General features: G+C 37.5%; 2 protein-coding genes across 3 annotated transcripts in view; one reads left to right on the forward strand and one right to left on the reverse strand.

Moving 5' to 3' along the window:
- slkb (STE20-like kinase b) overlaps positions 1-1,809 on the reverse strand; it is a 52,305-nt gene extending 50,496 nt beyond the window's left edge. The window contains exon 1 of the mRNA XM_057843520.1: positions 929-1,809. Coding sequence (XP_057699503.1) covers positions 929-1,078 — 150 coding nt within the window. The 5' untranslated portion in view covers positions 1,079-1,809. The remainder of the gene's footprint in view (positions 1-928) is intronic.
- On the forward strand, positions 1,706-11,124 carry stn1 (STN1 subunit of CST complex). 2 transcript variants are annotated; one of them, XM_057843521.1, is made up of 9 exons: positions 1,706-2,267; positions 2,385-2,480; positions 7,180-7,257; positions 7,573-7,746; positions 8,861-8,972; positions 9,087-9,237; positions 9,314-9,436; positions 9,512-9,584; positions 9,670-11,124. In XM_057843521.1, the coding sequence occupies exons 1-9, from the start codon at positions 2,150-2,152 to the stop codon at positions 9,834-9,836; spliced, it is 1,092 nt and encodes a 363-aa protein (XP_057699504.1). In that variant the 5' UTR covers positions 1,706-2,149; the 3' UTR covers positions 9,837-11,124. The 2 variants fall into 2 exon arrangements, with proteins under 2 accessions (XP_057699504.1, XP_057699505.1); XM_057843522.1 differs by having other exon boundaries at positions 1,708-2,267; positions 7,180-7,251; positions 9,670-10,814.
- The last annotated feature ends 7,663 nt before the right edge of the window (positions 11,125-18,787 follow it).

An 18,787-nucleotide genomic window follows, 5' to 3' on the forward strand; every position in this document is an offset into this window, starting at 1 on the left:
ATTGAACAGGCTGGCGTGATCATAGAGCGGCAAGCTTGCGTCTAATTGGTGTAATGGAGTCATGCGATTATTGTTGCGACATCTCATTGGTGAAATTAGAGCTACCCTTGGCATCGCTGGCAAAAAAATAAATAAAAAATCTAATATGTAGTTTAAAGAGGAAAAATGTACCGGTAACGTGTAGCCCAAAGTAGCGGAGTAAGAGTAGCGATTTGTCTTCACAAATCGACTCAAGTAAAAAGTAGGGTTCAGTAAAACTACTCTTAGAAGTACATTTTCCTCAAAAAGTTAATTAAGTAAACGCAACGGAGTACATGTAACGCATTACTATTCACTACCCACCTTTGTATTTGTGTGATTCAATAAACATGCTTTAGGCATTTTAATGAAGTTTAGTGTTTGCATTATTCAACATTTTCACGCTAATTTTTGCACTTTTACTGCAAATGAATATCTGCTCCAAAAGTCGGTTATCGTCCCGTGTGACTATTTATAATCTGTATCGGTCCTGAAAAACCCATATCGGCCGATCGCTGATATGGACAGATGAAGTTTTTTAGTAATTCGATTCTTTCATAAAACCTTCTGACTTAGTCAATGTTTTATGTAAGACATACGTTTTGACAACAAGTGTACTCTCACAATTCGTCCTTTAGATTTTAGAAGCAATGATAGCACCCGATAATTATACATACTGTAGGCTATACAAGGTCAATAAAATCACAGACACAAACTCACAATTCTGAGGTTTACCCATATGTGTATTGAACAGTCATGCTGTCACAAGGTTCATATCTCGCTTAGTTTATGTATAGTGGGTGGGTCTCAGACAGTAAAAACGGTCTCAGCTGACACCTAGCCTTCTGGGTACAATTACAGAGTACGATAGGGCATTTAAAAGAACTCTTAGCAGTTTTGCATTCCTCACCTTGAACACTTTCCCAAAGGCTCCATCTCCCAATTCGCCGATGATGGTCCATACCTCCTCTGGGTTCTCATCTCTTCGGACATGCTCGTATTGTTTCTTCTTCTTCTCAGACCCCAGTTTAAATATTTTACGGATGTTAAAGAATGACATGTTGAAGCATAAGTACTTTTCGGTTATATCAATCTATTTCCTTGTAGTTACATATATAAAACAGAGAAGTGTGGAGTTTATATAAAAAGTCAGTTGCCGCAGCTTGATAATAGTCCAAACCTAGCTTAGCCTACGACTCTCGATTGACCAGTCCAGAGAATTCAGTGTTCTTTTGTACATTGTAGGTCACTCGTGTCATCCAAATGGTGTAAATTCTCCTGGATTCGCCCCGACATTAAAAAACAATCCATACGAACAGCACATTCAATTTTGTCCAAAGCAGTTCGAATGTCGTTTTTGTTCCTATTCAGTGCGACGACCCACTGGCCCCGCGGGGTTCCTTTCTCAACCAAATTAGAAGTACAACGAATGTCTTTCAAACAGTTCCAAGGAGTAAAATCCTTAAAAAGTTTCCACTAAGAGCCAAGTCATATCCAAGATAGCTCTTAATTCTCCACGCGTTGAAGCATTCATCCTTCCTCGGTATGTGTTTGGTAATCTAGCGGATTTAGTATCAATGCGCGTCCTCGCGTGCGCGCGACGTTGTTTCTTTCTTAGTTTATGTTCCTTCTGATAGTTGATGCACACGTTACCAGTCGTTTGCTGCACTCGTCTGCAAGAAGACCATCGAAATAGATCATTTGGGCGTAGATAATTGATTAAATTAAAGCAGCATCATTTTGGATAAAGTTGTGCGTACATGTGTTCCGCAATCCGCATGTGGCATTGTTTCGTTTCCTTTGTACTCTACTGTTGCGGAAACTACAAATCCCATGCACCATCACTTTAGGCAGGCGCGTAGTTTGAATATTATTTTCCATAACATTTACGAATTTGCTTAATAGCTCTAATACATATACACACATGCTTAACCCCCATTACCAAAATATCACAAAAATATATTATTTAAAATAATATCACGTGATCATTGTTATGGCACAAGAAGACGGAAAGCTACGCGTAGCTTGTAGTTAGCATGTTTTCTAGCTGCCGTCTCTGTTAAAGCGCGTGAAGATAAATAATGTGATTTGGGTGTCGAAATTAAAAATTGGCATTGGGCAGTCGGGTCCAATGGATACCATGGAAGAGCTTCCATCTATGCTGTGGGGATTGGATCCTATCTTTTCTGCGTTCGCCAGGCTACACATCAGTGACATTCACCACATGAAAGAATCCTGTCAAGTGCCAGGTAATCAGTCTGCATAGGTTCTGCCATTTAAGGAAACTTGATTTGGTCAAAAGTGAAGTAATGCAAACTGTTACTCAAACATTACATTGCTTCTTGTTTTCTGTGTTTGTTTTATAGATATTTATTTCTACAAATCGCATCCGATCTACAACGTTGATGTTCTTGGGACAGTCGTTTATAAGAAGGAAAGAGAGGACTTTTTCTGTTATGGAGGTTATTTTGCTCTCTCCCTTTGTTAACAGTTAAATAATGTACAGTGCAAGGGTTGGTGCCAACATTGGTAGGGACGATATAACAGCATAACCTTCATGTACAGTTTTTGCTGGGGACGGGACATTAATCAGACCAAACAGATTGGGTGAACTGAGGTCAGGGCTACATTTCTCACGAACAAGGGTTTAGGTTTGGTGTCAACATTGGCAGGGACGATATAAAAGCATAGCATGCATGTACACCTTTTGCTGGGGATGGGACAATAATAATAATAATCTGCCCGTAGTTAGCTGGGATAGGCTCCAGCACCTCCGCTACCCTCGTGAGGAAAAGCGGCATGGAAAATGAATGAATGAATAATAATGATAAAGACCAAACAGACTGGGTGAACAGGGGTCGGAGCTACATTTCTCACGCGTATGAACATAATGAATTGATGGGCTAACATGATCAATGCAAAATAAATCTGTATTGACTTATACTATCATATGTACTGCTTCAAGTGATACGACGTCCGATTCGAACCTTTGTTTTCAAAAACTACTAAAGAAACATTTCGAAAGCTTCCAGAATAAATGTCTGGATTTTATTATCAATTTTAGATTGCAATATTTGAACATAATTTAAATTATATTAAAATACACAATAAATACAAACTTGTTAATAATCTCTTAATTTACTAGGAATGCAAAAAATAAACATTTGTCTTAAGACCACTCAACATTGTTTGTCTAAATAAAGAAATGAAATATAACTGAAAAAACTTAATTGTCTGGGAATAACAAAATAAATAAAAATTGAGCCTTCCTTCAGTTAAAGGGGAACTGAAGAGCTTTTCAGATTTCGCTCTTAAGTGTTTTACTCAGTTGAATTGTATTAAATGCGTCATTCGCTCTCTCAAAAAGTCACATAAAAAAATAATAATAATAATTGACCGCGTAGTTTTTGAGTTATGGCCATAGCAACACCATAGCAACGAGGGACGCGCCGTCCTGCCGACCCCTACCTCGTGACGTAACTTCCAGGAAGCCTCGCCACCACTCTGAACACGGAAATATAGCACCACGCTATCCTCGCCATATATTGCAAACATTTTCTGGGTTTTACTCGCGGGATTCGTCATGCCATCTCTATGTGTAGCGATATGAATTACTCACAGGAAGACTCGAGACTCTAGGAGTAGTCAAAAAAAAAAACTTCTGCAAAGGTTTGGACCGTTTTTGTTAGCATGCATACAGGTCCCCAATCGGCTCATTGTTTTCATCATTTCAGCCACGACAGCTTTGAAAACCTACAACAATGCAACCTTGGTTTTCCAAAGACGTAAGTAGAACATTAATGGCATGCTTTTGTCCAAAAGCACAGCCAAACTCAGCAAAAAAAAAAAAAAAAAGAAAGCTCCTTTGGGCTGTTTTAAGAACACATAATGTAAATAAAATAAAAATGAAAATTGGGGAGAAGGGGCTAAACCTTGGTTCACTAAATTTCTCACAGTTTAATACTTTTACAGTAGAAACACATACAGGAGGACACTTCTCTATAAGCAGCTCCCTACTTGAGTTTTGCAGGTTAGAAAATTAACACAGTTTAATGTTAAGCAAACTCTGATGCAGGTTGTAGCAAAATTTCAGTAGCAAAATGTGTGGTGTGTTCCCCACCTCCACAACGTTGACGTCTTTTTACATTACTTTCAGTTGCTGCTGCTGGCTGAAGAAAAAAATCTTCTAATGTTCCTCCTCTTTGAAGGGGGCGGAGGAGGCGGCATGTTGTTGACATGTTGTATTTCCTTCAGGGCTGTGAGTGTGTGTGCGTGTTTGTGTGGGGATGTCAAGTCATCAGCCAATCAAACGTGCGTTTGAGGGCAAAAAAGGACTAGCACATTCAGCAAGTGATAAAGGTGTAAATGTAAGTCTGAACATAATGAAAATAACTCACTTCATAATAGTAGAGTCAATTCTATCCTAACAACATATGGGACGACTATCTAAATGACCTACAGTGCTGCTCAAAAGTTTGTGAACCCCCTCAACATTTTGGAATTTTCTATTATTTCAACCTGATTTCCTAATCAATCAATTCAGTAGTTTTTTTTTGTTTTTTTAACAGTTGTGTTGTCGAGACTAAATTAAAAAGAGTTTTCATCAACTGATGTAGGTGCAAAATTGAACTGTTTGGTCACAACCAAAACCGCCATGTCTGGCGAAAAGTCAACACTGCATACCACCAAAAGAACCTTCTCCCAACAGTGAAGCATGGAGGTGGGAATGTCAAGATCTGGGCTTGCTTTTCATCCTCAGGACCTGGACAACTCCACATAGTCCAGGGAATCATGAATTCTGAGGAATATTGTCAAATCCTAGAACATAACCTGACGCCATCTGTTTTGAAGTTAAAGCTTGGCAGAAGGTGGATCATGCAACATGATAATGATCCAAAGCATTCCAGCAATACAACCAAGGAATGGCTGAAAAAGAAGAAGATTCGTGTTCTGGACTGGCCCAGTCAAAGTCCTGACCTAAATCCCATTGAAATGCTGTGGCGGGACCAGAAGCGAGCAGTTCATGCCAGACGCCCATCAAACCTCTCTCAACTGACTGCGTTCTGCAAGGAAGAATGGGCAAAAATCCCCCAAAGTAGATGTGAGAGGCTGATTAGTCACTACAGAAACCGTTTGGTTGAGGTAATCTCTGCAAAAGGAGGCGCAATATCCTATTAACTGAAGGGGTTCACATACTTTTGCACACATGATATCTGAGTTTTTCTTAAATCAACCACTTTTGTTAAATAAAGAATGACAATATAACTATTTCTTTTGTTTCAGTCCATTATTTGGAATGTCAGTATTGTGGATTTGGGTATAACTTAACATTTAATAAGGTTATTTTAGTTTTTTTTACAAAAAATCTGACCATCGCTGTGGGGTTCACAAACTTTCGAGCAGCACTGTATTTAACTGAAGTCATTAGATAATGCAAATAAGGTTGCCTAAAAGTCGGTGGGGACAATTTAACAATCCTGAAAAGTTGGTAGTGTTCTGTCCCTACTATCCCTATACAAACCTACACCCTTGCTCACGAATATGAACCTAATTATTTGATAGGCTAAATAAAGCTAATATTAATGTGGCTTGGTTCAGGTTAGACTCCATTTGAGTCAAACATTTGTTTTCAAAAACTAGTAAAGACACATTTTGAAAACTTCCAGAAAAAAATGTCTGGATTTAATCAACAAATTTAAATTGCAATATTTGAACATATCTTAAATCATATTAACATACACAATAAATACAAACTTTTTAATGATCTTTAAACTATCCAAGAATGCAAAAAAATAAACATTTGTGTTAAAGCACTCAATATTGTCTAAATAAATAAATATATAACTGAAAAAACTTCTTAGTCATGGTAGAAGTCATGGTAGAACAAAAATAAATAACAATGAAGCCTTCCTTCAGATAATACAGTACTGCTTTTGTCCACAAGCATAGCCAAACTCAACAAAAAATGAAGACTTTACCTTGATTATGATTAATATGATTATCTGAAAAAATCTCAGCATAGGCTGCAAATAAAAAACATTTTAAATAAATAATGTAGAAAATAAATAAATACATTTTAAATAAATCCAAGTCAATCAAACGTGTGAATATGGACCACCACATTCACCAAGTGAAAAGGGATAAATGTAAGTCTGAACATCATGAAAATAATTCACTTCCTTTTCAATTCCTTACAATCCTTACAACCAGGGGTCGCGTTAACCGAATATTTTCCATCGTTGACCGTTTTTTTAAAACGATGACGGAAAAAACTGAAGTCCATCTGTCATTTTGACAGGTTGCAATTCACACCCCAGACCACAGGGTGGCGAGTGAGCATATTAATTAGCTATTGTCTCTCTTGATGTATGACGTCGTTGGCCTTACTCGGAAAAATGTCAAGGCAACTTATATATATTTTTTTAATTACTAAATTTATTAGGATAATGGAAGCTTCCACTTGGGGAAAATATATACATACAGTATATACATAATATAATATATACAGTACTGTGCAAAAGTTCTAGGCAGGTGTCCTGCCTAAAACTTTTGCACAGTACTGTATATAAATACATTCATTCATTCATTCATTTTCCATGCCGCTTACAAATCGTTATAATAATAATAATAACGTAACGAATCGGCTTCTAATGTGATAGTTGTGTTTTGCATGCTGTTCCTAAAATAAAAAAGCGTTCTTATTGTCACCTTAAAATATATAGACTGGCAAACGGAGGTCGGAGGAGACCGGCCAGATTGTCGAGCCAGTTCACTCACATGCACACAACGCTAATTTTTTTCTACCATTTCCTTCTTAATATTAATGGTAAGCGTCACCATGTTCCTTTTATCACCACCTGCACTAACCTTCTCGGGAACCAATCTGATTTCTCTCACAAGAAAATTTGCTGTTCGTCTGTTTTGCGGTAAAACAATGACATTGCGACCCTGCCATAAATTGTCGTATGTATGTGTCGAGACAAATGATGAGTCAAATTTTACGTCAGATGTCAAAAGGATCGTATGTCGATGTGATCGTATGAGGAGGTACCACTTATTTCCCAATAACTTCTGCTAGGCTTTGTACATGTTTCCAGCGATAACCTTTAACACAATAACACTGTATTTCTTTCTTTCTTTTTCTGTCCCCTTTATTTACAGTGGACGACGGAACTGGTGTTATAAACTGCCTGTGTTGGAAAAACGATCCGATAAAAGAGGGGGTGGATTGTGGTAAATGTGAGAGATAAAGTGGATGGATGCAAGAAAAGCAAGCATTCGTACACCCATTTTCCAAGAAAATTTAAAATTTGTACGCATGTCTACAAATGGATGGTCTAATTCAGTATTTCCTCCCCCATTTTTTTCTGGAATCAGGGAAAGCTATGAATCCCCTAGAAGTATATAAGAACTGTAACGTACAAAAGTCAATGTGCAAGCAACACCACAGTTAACATTAGCACACCTATTTGTGTCACTTTAAACTTTTGACTCACAATTTTTTCTAAGTATTCAATCAATACAACTGTACAATCTATCATTTTGTAAATCCAGCTTGGGGGAAACCAAGTGCTGGCTTTCAGGGAGGCTTTAATCTAGCTGCTGAGCTGAAAAAGATGAGACAGGCCCAAAAGAGCCACTGCCATTTAGAGATTGGGGATCTTCTACGAATCAGAGGACCAGTGAAGACTTCAAGGCAACAGAGAGAGATTACAGCCTCTACCTACTGTAAGTAAACATAGCTGTACTGTTTTTTCTAATCAGATGCTCATTATTTAAGACAATTCCAAAAGTAGTAAGGACATACAGTGTACATCTCGATCACAAAGAACATTAAAATACTAGGAATGTCCCAATCTGTTCAAGTCATCGGAAACCGTGCCGATCCCGCCATTTTTCAGAGGATCAGAATCGTGTGAAAAGCACCGGGTTTATAATTTCGAAAATATGTTTGTTTTTCTACTTCACGCTCTTGGGAATTAATTCAAGTGAGAGGCTGTTCTCGGCAGCGTGAACGTCTAAGCGTGAGTGAATTTGAGTGGACTCACTCAATGAAGCATTTAATACAACCATTACAAGCATTTTTCTTTGTTATTCTTGTTTAAATATAAATCACATTATCAAGGCGGCAAGGTGGGACAGTGGTTAGCACGTCCACCTTACAGTTCTGTGCACTTCAAGAAAAAAGTTAGGTGCAACCAATGCAAAAAGTAAGTGTGGAGCCTTGGCAATATACAGTATATCGCAATTTTGATTTATCCAATATCATTTAGGCCTAATTATATATATATATATATATAATTATTATATATGTATATATATATATATATATATATTATACTTTTTAAGGGCTAAAAAAAAACAAAATAATCCAGAAATACAATGGCATTGCTAAAAGATACAGGTAGTACTGTAAAAAGTACTGTACTGTAACATGATTGGAACTTTTGTTCGAATTTAAAAAAAAAAAAAAAAATGGTGTCGGATTGGTATCGGCAGATTCTCAAAAAAAAAAAAAAAATAAAGTTCGGGACATCCCTATAAAATACTGTATACGATAACATTTTTCTGCCAGTAAGATATATTCACATTATGCATAAAGATACTTCAATGCAGTTCACTCTAATTATGCGTGCATACTCAAATGAACTACCCATTAAAAAGTACATGTTATACAATAAATTGTTATAAAGTGTACATACAGTGCATCTAGGACACTTTTAAAAATTAAAAAAAAAAAATCAGATTTTTTTTTTCAGAAACAACCACATTTACATAAATTCTGAATAAAAGGATCCACGCAATCATCCTTCCTTATGTGTTTATTTGTGTGTTTTCCCAGATAAAGTAAATGATCCAGTGATGTCAGTCCAGATTGAATGGATGATTGAAGTTTTAAAGCTGTACAGAGAGTTCTATGACAAACCACTTGATTTGCAAACCTACATGACAAAGTAAGGTCGTGGCCCCAACGCACCTATAAATATACACAGCAACATGAAGTATATTCCATAAGCACTGATATGACGTTTTCAACTACCGGTATTTTTTTTCTGTTTGCTTTTTAGTGAGTCTCCCGTTAGTTCCCTTAGTAAAGCAACAAATATCCTCAAAGATTTCTTCGAGCAGGGGTCTGTGAGCAAGTTCAGGCCTTATGATGTTCAGGACCTCCTGCTACCTCTGATCACTAGTTGTACTGAAATAGCACCTGGACAGCAGGTATGCCACATTTATTGAATGTTGTTGGGAAAAAAAAAACATTGTTGAGTATTATGATCATATGCTACTGTTTTAGGAGCCTGTGGCGGGTCCATCTCCAAGCCAACAACTAAGTATGCTTCTTAAAGAGGCCCTGGAAGTTTTACAGAATGAGGGTATTGTGTACCGCAAGGTTAAATCCCAGGATGAAGTATATTTAGTAAGAAACAAAGTGATTTTGATTTAACCTGGGAGGAATCATAGGGACATTTTTGACAGAATTGTTCTTCACTAGGTGACTGCACAGGATAAAGATCTTCTAATGGCAGTTAAAGACATAATCAGGGAAGACTCAAAAAGAGCAATGTGTATGTGACGTCATTTTATGTCAATGCTTCCACCTCCTGCGGTTAGACTTGGACTGTTGTAATGACTGTTTCCTTGTCTCTTTAGATCGAGAGAAGGGTTGCCACATCCTCCACATCTTGTCTTCAGTCAGACAGCGCTACAGCTTGAACGTGAGCAAAACAGAGCTTGAGCTGGTTCTCAAATTACTGGAGTGCAACAGTGACATTGTTAGCACCAGAGATAACTATTTTACTATTTTTGGCTTGGATTAAGAGTTTTTACTGACTGTTTATTATTTATATAAAAATAAAATGAGCTATTTAAAAAATTGTTGTCATACTAACTGTCATACATATTAATGAATAGATATTGCTATTATTGCACAAAATAAGCAAGGAACTCGAGCTGCCATATACCTGTCTAAAACCAACATCTTCACGAGCTTTTCTTACACTGTTGCTGGTATTTTGACCCATTCCTTCATGCAGATCTCCTCTAGAGCAGTGATGTTTTGGGGCTGTCGTTTGGCAACACAGACTTTCAACTCCCTTCACAGATTTTCTATGGAGTTGAGATCTGGAGACTGGCTAGGCCACTCCAGGACCTTGAAATGCTTCTTACGAAGCCACTCCTTTGTTGCCCTAGCTGTTTGTCTGGGATCATTGTCATGCTGAAAGACCCAGCCACGTCTCATCTTCAATGCCCTTGCTGATGGAAGGAGATTTTCACTCAAAATCTCTCGATACATGGCCCCATTCATTCTTTCCAATACACAAATCAGTCGTCCTGGTCCCTATGCAGAAAAACAGCCCCAAAGCATGATCTTTCCATCCCCATGCTTCACAGTGGGTATGGTGCAATTCAGTATTCTTTTTCCTCCAAACACGAGAATCTGTGTTTCTACCAAAAAGTTCTTTTTTGGTTTCATCTGACCATAACCCATTCTCCCAGTCCTCTTCTGGATCATCCAAATGCTCTCTAGCGAACCGCAGACGGGCCTGGACGTGTACTTTCTTCAGTTGGAGGACACGTCTGGCAGTGCAGGATTTGAGTCCCTGGCGGCGCATTGTGTTACTGATAGTAGCCTTTGTTACTCTGGTCCCAGCTCTCTGTGGGTCATTCACTAGGTCCCCCCGTGTGGTTCTGGGATTTTTGTTCACCGTTCTTGTTATCATTTTGACACCACGGGGTGAGGAGGGAGTTTAAAGTCCGTGTTGCCCAACGACAGCCCAAAACATCACTGCTCTAGACGAGATTTGCATGGAGGAATGGGCCAAAATACCAGCAACAGTGTGTGAAAAGCTTGTGAAGAGTTACAGAAGAAGTTTGGCCTCTGTTATTGCCAACAAAGGATACATAACAAAGTGTTGAGATGAACTTTTGGTATTGACCAAATACTTATTTTCCACCATGATTTGCAAATAAATTCTTTAAAAATCAAACAATACTATTTTCTGTTTTGTTTTTCCACATTCAGTCTCTCATGGTTGAGGTATACCCATGTTGACAATTACAGGCTTCTCTAATATTTTCGAGAACTTGCACAATTAGTGGTTGACTAAATACTTATTTGCCAGACTGTATTACCTTATAAATAATAAAAAACAGTATTTTTTTTGCTGCTGAAATAGATTAACTGCATTAACAATAAATTCAAAGGGGTAAAATACAAATTTGATTTTTAACAAGACACGCGTGTCTAAATGAACAACTGTATATTTAGCTGTGCTGCTATAGCAACGTCTTGTAATTTTTAGCTTCAAATTAAATGCTAAATGCTTTTGCTGCAAACTTGCTTTTATGCACAGCAGAATTTATATAATTTATTTTACGGTAAAGTTTTCTTTTTTGTTTATCATTTTTTTAATAATACCAGGTAGCTATTAAAATTCTTTTTTTAATTTTTTATTCAAACAATCACCAACAAAAATACTAAACTGCATGGCATTTTAAGAAACACATAAAACACACATGATTTAAAAAAAAAAAAAAGCAGGCACATTGTACACACTGTACCACACGGGGCAGAAATAAGGCACTTCAATTGTGATATTTACAGTATAAAACAAAAAAAAGTGCATATACTAGTCCTTCTAAAAAAATTAGCATATTGTGATAAAGTTAATTATATTCTGTACTGTACACTTTCACATATTTTAGATTCATTCCACACAACTGAAGTAGTTCAAGCCTTTTATTGTTTTAATATTGGTGATTTTGGCAAAAAAGTAAAAAAAAAAAACCTCCCAATGTCAAAAAATTTGCACATTTCTTTTTTTTTTTTCATATTTATAGTTTTTTATTGAAAAGCCATTTGTTCTTTCAACATACCAGACGAAAAAACAAATTTTTTAACGTTTTCTTCTGCTTTTCCTTTTTTTTTTAATAAACAAAATTACAAAAAAAGGTGTTTGACTCTGTTAGGTGGACCTCTTTATACAAGGTATTAGACAAATTTAAATTTCACAAATCTGTAATTGATATAATCTCAGGAATATATAATAAACCATCTGCGGGAATAAAAATTAATGGGGACCTCACTGAGTCAATCGTATTACACAGGGGAAACAGACAAGGATGTAATCTTTCGGCACTTTGCGTTATTTATTGAACCGGTCAATGGATGAGGCAAAGAAAAGATATCAAAGGAATTATGATGGCTGGTGAAGAACAAAAACTTGCTTTATACGCTGATGATTTACTATTAACACTAACCCAACCTACACGAACATTACCAATAACAATAAAAGCACTAGAACAATGTGAAACCTTTTCTGGTTATAAAATAAATGTAAATAAAACACAGGTATTAACTCTGAACTATTACCCACCCCAACATATTAAAGAGGAATATAAATGGAATTGGGATGCAGAAATGGTGAAATATTTAGGTATTATATACTACATAGAGACTTCTCAAAGATGTACGAGGTTAATTATGGACCTTTGAATGCCAAATTAAAAGCAGATCTCCTAAGATGGAATGCTGTGCCATTTATGGACCTCAATTCCAGAATCGAATCAGTAAGAACGAATGTCCTTCCTCAACTGCTGTATTTATTTCAAAATTTGCATATTTCATCCGACCAATACAAAAAAGTGTTTTTCAATACAAAAAAGTCAACCTTCAATTAATCATATCAGCTATGCACTCAATACTTGGTCGGGAATCCTTTTGCAAAAATGACTGCAGCGTGGCATAGAGGCAATCAGCCTGCGGCACAGCTGAGGTGTTATGGAGGCCCAGGATGTTTCGATAACAGCCTTAAGCTCATCCACAGTGTTGGGTCTGGTGTCTCTCAACTTCTTCACAATATCCCACAGACACTCTATGGGGTTCAGGTCAGGAGAGTTGGCAGACCAATTGAGCACAGTAATGCCATGGTCAGTAAACCATTTACCTGTGGTTTTGGCACTGTGAGTAGATGCAACGTCATGCTGAGAAATGAAATCTCCATTAAGTTTTTTAGCAGATTGAATCATGAAGTGCTCCAAAATCTCCTGATAGCTAGCTGCATTTACCCTTCCCTTGATAAAACACAGTAGACCAAAACCAGCAGCTGACATGGCACCCCAGACCATCACTGACTGTAGGTACTTGACACTGGACTTCAGGCATTTTGGCATTTCCTTCTCCTCAGTCTTCCTCCAAACTCTAGCACCTTGATTTCTGAATGACATGTAAAATTTTCTTTCATCTGAAAAAAGTACTTTGGACCACTGAGCGACAGTCCAGTGCTGCTTCTTTGTAGCCAAGGTCAGGCGCTTCTGCCGCTGTTTCAGGTTCAAAAGTGGCTTGACCTGGGGAACGCGGCACCTGTTGCCCATTTCCAGGTTCCTGCAGGTCCCCCAAGGTCTGGAATCGGCCCTTCTCCAAAATCTTTCTCAGTGTGCGGTCACCTCTTCTTGGTTGTGCAGTGTTTCCTGCCACACTTTTTCCTTCCCACAGATTTTCCACTGAGGTGCCTTGATACTGCACTCTGGGAACAGCCTATTCGCTCAAAAATTTCTTTCTGTGTCTAAGCCTTTTGCTTGAGGGTGTCAATGATGGCCTTCTGGACAGCAGTCAGGTCGGCAGTCTTGCCCATGATTACGGTTTTGAGTAATGAACCAGACTGGGAGTTTTTAAAAGCCTTAGGAATCTTTTGCAGGGGTTTTGACTTCATTCTTTTATTCAGATGATTAGGTTAGTAGCTTCTTTAGAGTACCTTTTCATGATATGCTAATTTTTCGAGATAGGGATTTTTGTTTTTTCTGGACTTTTTTGGCCAAAATAATCAATTTTAAAACAATAAAAGCCTTGAACTACTTCAGTCGTGTTTAATGAGTCTAAAATATATGAAAGTCTAATGTTTATCATTACACTACAGAAAATAATGAACTTTATCACAATATGCTAATTTTTTGAGAAGGACTAGTATACAACACCAAGGGTCAATCAAAGACAACTCCCTGAGATATTGCAGTGTGCAAAAACTTCTTTTGTCGTTCGTATGCTTGAGAGTATTTATATATGAATTGAATTTTAAAAGAAATACCTGAAAATGTGAAACCCTCATTTTGTGTAAGTAAAAATTTCCAAATAGCAACATCAGATTAACGACAAAAGACAATACAGGTAGTTCACGGGTTACGAATGAACTGGCGACGTAACTCGAATTTCCGCGTAAATCGGAATGAACCCTTAAGTACACCTAATTACCACCTATCAAAAGACCTATCCAAAAACATGTATTATACCTCATATTAATAAAATAAAGTAAAAAATAAGATTAGTAAATATTACTTCCTCCTTGGTAACACTGATCTCATCTTAATTCTTCTTACAACTGACATTAATAATTGTAATTTTCGGACTATAAGGTGCACCTGACTATAAGCCGCCACCCGCCAAATTTGAAACAAAAACGGCATTTGTTCAGAGATAAGTCGCACCGGACTATAAGCCACAGATATCCTCACTGTATTATGGAATATTTACACCAAAAGATATTAACCGGTAACACTTTATTTGACAGGGGCGCTGAAAGTCACACATAGCAAGGGGTGCTGATGATCTCATTTTGTTTTTCCGATCCTAAAACAGCCGTTTCAGTCCAAATATGTCATGCTCGCGCCTTTTCACAATATAAGGTGTGCACAATTGCAATCCACACGCATGCTGGATAGTTTTCGTATTACTACTAGGCTACTACAAAGACAGTGTTCTATTTCATGTAATACATGTGTTGGAGGTTTTATATTGGAAATAAAAGCGCCCTTGTATAAAAGGTCCAATAAGCCTCGGTTTAGCACCCACTTTTCACAACACTCAAATAATTTGCAAGCGAATATCCAGCAGCGCTCTGCACAGCGGTAGCTGAACAGCAATCACAAAAAATAATATGGCTACAATGTAAACTATTTGAACTTCTCAATGTTCTAAATCTGCAGCTAACCTTTCCTCTCTGGGCAATATTATAACCTATCATAATCATCTTCATTTTGTATTGAATTTTTGGAAATGTAGCTGTTTTTGTACAGTAAAACAATGCTAATTCGTTTTTTGTGCCATATTAACGCCTCCTCTGTCAACAGTTGACTATTCCGTTGCAATAGCGCTTTATCCAAGGTGACCCGGTAGCAAACAATGTGTCAGGTGGTGACCATGCTATTACCAAAAATAAAAAACTTTTTCAAAAAAAAAAAATAAAAATAAAAAAAAAAAAAATATATATATATATATATATATATATATATATATATATATATATATATATATATATTATTAAATTTATTAGGATCATGGAAGCTTCCGCTTGGGGAAAATATATACATACAGTATATCCTGTATATACATAATATAATAAAAATATACAGTACTGTGCAAAAGTTTTAGGCAGGTGTCCTGCCTAAGACTTTTGCACAGTACTGTATGTATGGCGTTAGTGACAACATTTGACACTTCATGACATCTGTAATAAGCATTCATTAATGCCCATGACTGTCGTGTCACAGTCTGCTCAAAATCTCTCCAAAATGTAGTTGTCACAGGACAGAAGTAAATGAAATGTATAAGTGTCTCAGGTTCAGACTGAACGAAATTGCATTTATCATCAATGGCCATGAACTTTGTAATTATGCTATTGGAGGGATAGATGTTGTGAAGTACTTTGAATTGGAGTTCCTTTATGTTATTTGAAATGCAAAATTGAAAGGGGCATAACCAAGCTTTATGCCAATTAATCTTATCGAAAATTCCAAAAGGATTTCCCTCTAGGACAGGTGTGTCCAAAGTTTTTGCAAAGGGGGCCAGATTTGGTTTGGTAAAAATGTGGGGGGGCCGACCTTGGCTGACGTCCTTTGAGTAGAACAATATATTTAAGCAAAGTTTAGCAAGCTATTCTGTGTGTCACATCTGCTTTATTATTTTTTTCAATTAATTATCTCAACAATCTAGCAGCTAGCCTTTGTGGCATTCTGTTTCGACTCTTGGGCTCTTGAGAAATACTGCTGCTGCGAAATTAAACTAGTTTCAAGTTGCTTCAAGTTCTCACTGCGTTTTTTCCCTGTAATGTTGTCGTATATGTCAGCGTGTCTTGTTTGGTAATAGTGGCTCACATTAAACTCTTTAAAAACAGCAACTGTCTTTTTGCAAATGAGGCAGACACAGTTGTTGCGTATTTTAGTGAAGAAATAGTCCAATTTCCACCTATCGTTGAAGCTTCGGCCGTTGCAGTCAACTTTTTTTTGTTGATTGTCGCCATTTTAGAAAATTGGAAGTAAAGGTAAGTAAATGTTGCTTAGAGTGCTGCTGCCTTATAGTGGGTAAATGAGGAGCAGCATTCAGTGTGTAAGCTACTTCATATGATAGTAGCAGTACTCCTGACCAATTATATTAAGTCTGTGTGCGGTTATTGATTTTATGACAGAGGCTGGGGGGCCGGATGAAATTTGACCACGGGCCGCATTTGGCCCCCGGTCCGGACTTTGGATATGTCTGCTCTAAGAGAAATTTTGTTACAACCATGAAGACTATTTCTAATATGCTTGTTTGTACTTTTTTTTTTTTTTTCCCATCAAGGATAACAATTCTTCCAATTGGGAAAGATGGCATCTGAATCATATTTTTTCTTATGAAAGATGGCATTTCATTAACTCAGGTATACCTTGAGAAATAGCCACCACAGCAGAATTAAATTCCTTAAATTTTACAGGAAAATATTTTGCTTTAATAAAGTTTTCAAATGAATACACATTACCTCTTACTTTCAAACAAATCTGAAGTATAAATGATACTACTTTCAAGCCAACCTTCATTGTAAAGTGTTTCACACCGAATAGTAATACAGTATTTGTATTGATCCAAATGATTTCTTAATGTGGCGAAAATTTATGCACATGACACAATTTCCAGGCTAACAGAGCTTGCTAATAAAGTTTTGACAGTTTCACAGGCAAGGGTGTAGATTTGCATAGGGATGGTAGGGACATAACACTACCATCTTTTCAGGATGCTCAAATTGTCCCCACCAACTTTTAAGCAACTTTATTTGCGTTATAAAATGACTTCAGTTATACAGGAAATTTAGATTGTCTTCCCATATGTTGTAAGAATTGACCCTACCATTATCAAGTGAATTATTTTTTTCGTGTTCAGACTTACATTTACCCCTTTTCACTTGCTAAATGTGCCGGTCCATTTTTCCCCTTCAAACGCACGTTTGATTGGCTGATGACTTGCATTTATTAATATGTATGTATTATTTACAGTACCTTGCAAAAGTATTCGTCCCCCTTGAACCTTGCAACCTTTCGCCACATTTCAGGCTTCAAACATAAAGATATAAAATTTTAATTTTTTGTCAAGAATCAACAACAAGTGGGACACAATCGTGAAGTGGAACAAAATTTATTGGATAATTTAAACTTTTTTAACAAATAAAAAACTGAAAAGTGGGGCGTGCAATATTATTCGGCCCCCTTGCGTTAATACTTTGTAGCGCCACCTTTTGCTCCAATTACAGCTGCAAGTCGCTTGGGGTATGTTTCTATCAGTTTTGCACATCGAGAGACTGACATTCTTGCCCATTCTTCCTTGCAAAACAGCTCGAGCTCAGTGAGGTTGGATGGAGAGTGTTTGTGAACAGCAGTCTTCAGCTCTTTCCACAGATTCTCGATTGGATTCAGGTCTGGACTTTGACTTGGCCATTCTAACACCTGGATACGTTTATTTTTTAACCATTCCATTGTAGATTTGGCTTTATGTTTTGGATCATTGTCGTGTTGGAAGATAAATCTCCGTCCCAGTCTCAGGTCTTGTGCAGATACCAACAGGTTTTCTTCCAGAATGTTCCTGTATTTGGCTGCATCCATCTTCCCGTCAATTTTAACCATCTTCCCTGTCCCTGCTGAAGAAAAGCAGGCCCAAACCATGATGCTGCCACCACCATGTTTGACAGTGGGGATGGTGTGTTCAGGGTGATGAGCTGTGTTGCTTTTACGCCAAACATATCGTTTTGCATTGTGGCCAAAAAGTTCAATTTTGGTTTCATCTGACCAGAGCACCTTCTTCCACATGTTTGGTGTGTCTCCCAGGTGGCTTGTGGCAAACTTTAAATGAGACTTTTTATGGATATCTTTGAGAAATGGCTTTCTTCTTGCCACTCTTCCATAAAGGCCAGATTTGTGCAGTGTACGACTGATTGTTGTCCTATGGACAGACTCTCCCACCTCAGCTGTAGATCTCTGCAGTTCATACAGAGTGATCATGGGCCTCTTGGCTGCATCTCTGATCAGTTTTCTCCTTGTTTGAGAAGAAAGTTTGGAAGGACGGCCGGGTCTTGGTAGATTTGCAGTGGTCTGATGCTCCTTCCATTTCAATATGATGGCTTGCACAGTGCTCCTTGAGATGTTTAAAGCTTGGGAAATCTTTTTGTATCCAAATCCGGCTTTAAACTTCTCCACAACAGTATCTCGGACCTGCCTGGTGTGTTCCTTGGTTTTCATAATGCTCTCTGCACTTTAAACAGAACCCTGAGACTATCACAGAGCAGGTGCATTCATACGGAGACTTGATTACACACAGGTGGATTCTATTTATCATCATCGGTCATTTAGGACAACATTGGATCATTCAGAGATCCTCACTGAACTTCTGGAGTGAGTTTGCTGCACTGAAAGTAAAGGGGCCGAATAATATTGCACGCCCCACTTTTCAGTTTTTTATTTGTTAAAAAAGTTT

The sequence above is a fragment of the Corythoichthys intestinalis genome, chromosome 8 (assembly GCF_030265065.1).
Source record: "Corythoichthys intestinalis isolate RoL2023-P3 chromosome 8, ASM3026506v1, whole genome shotgun sequence".
In the NCBI taxonomy this organism is placed as follows: domain Eukaryota; kingdom Metazoa; phylum Chordata; class Actinopteri; order Syngnathiformes; family Syngnathidae; genus Corythoichthys; species Corythoichthys intestinalis.

Bases quoted from the DNA above. Each gene is read 5' to 3' on its own strand.
- stn1 (XM_057843521.1), top strand. From the start codon at position 2,150: ATGGATACCATGGAAGAGCTTCCATCTATGCTGTGGGGATTGGATCCT. The intron at 2,481-7,179 runs GTTATTTTGCTC...CTTTATTTACAG, and splicing joins GGACTTTTTCTGTTATGGAG to TGGACGACGGAACTGGTGTT. The intron at 9,437-9,511 runs GTAAGAAACAAA...GTTCTTCACTAG, and splicing joins CCCAGGATGAAGTATATTTA to GTGACTGCACAGGATAAAGA.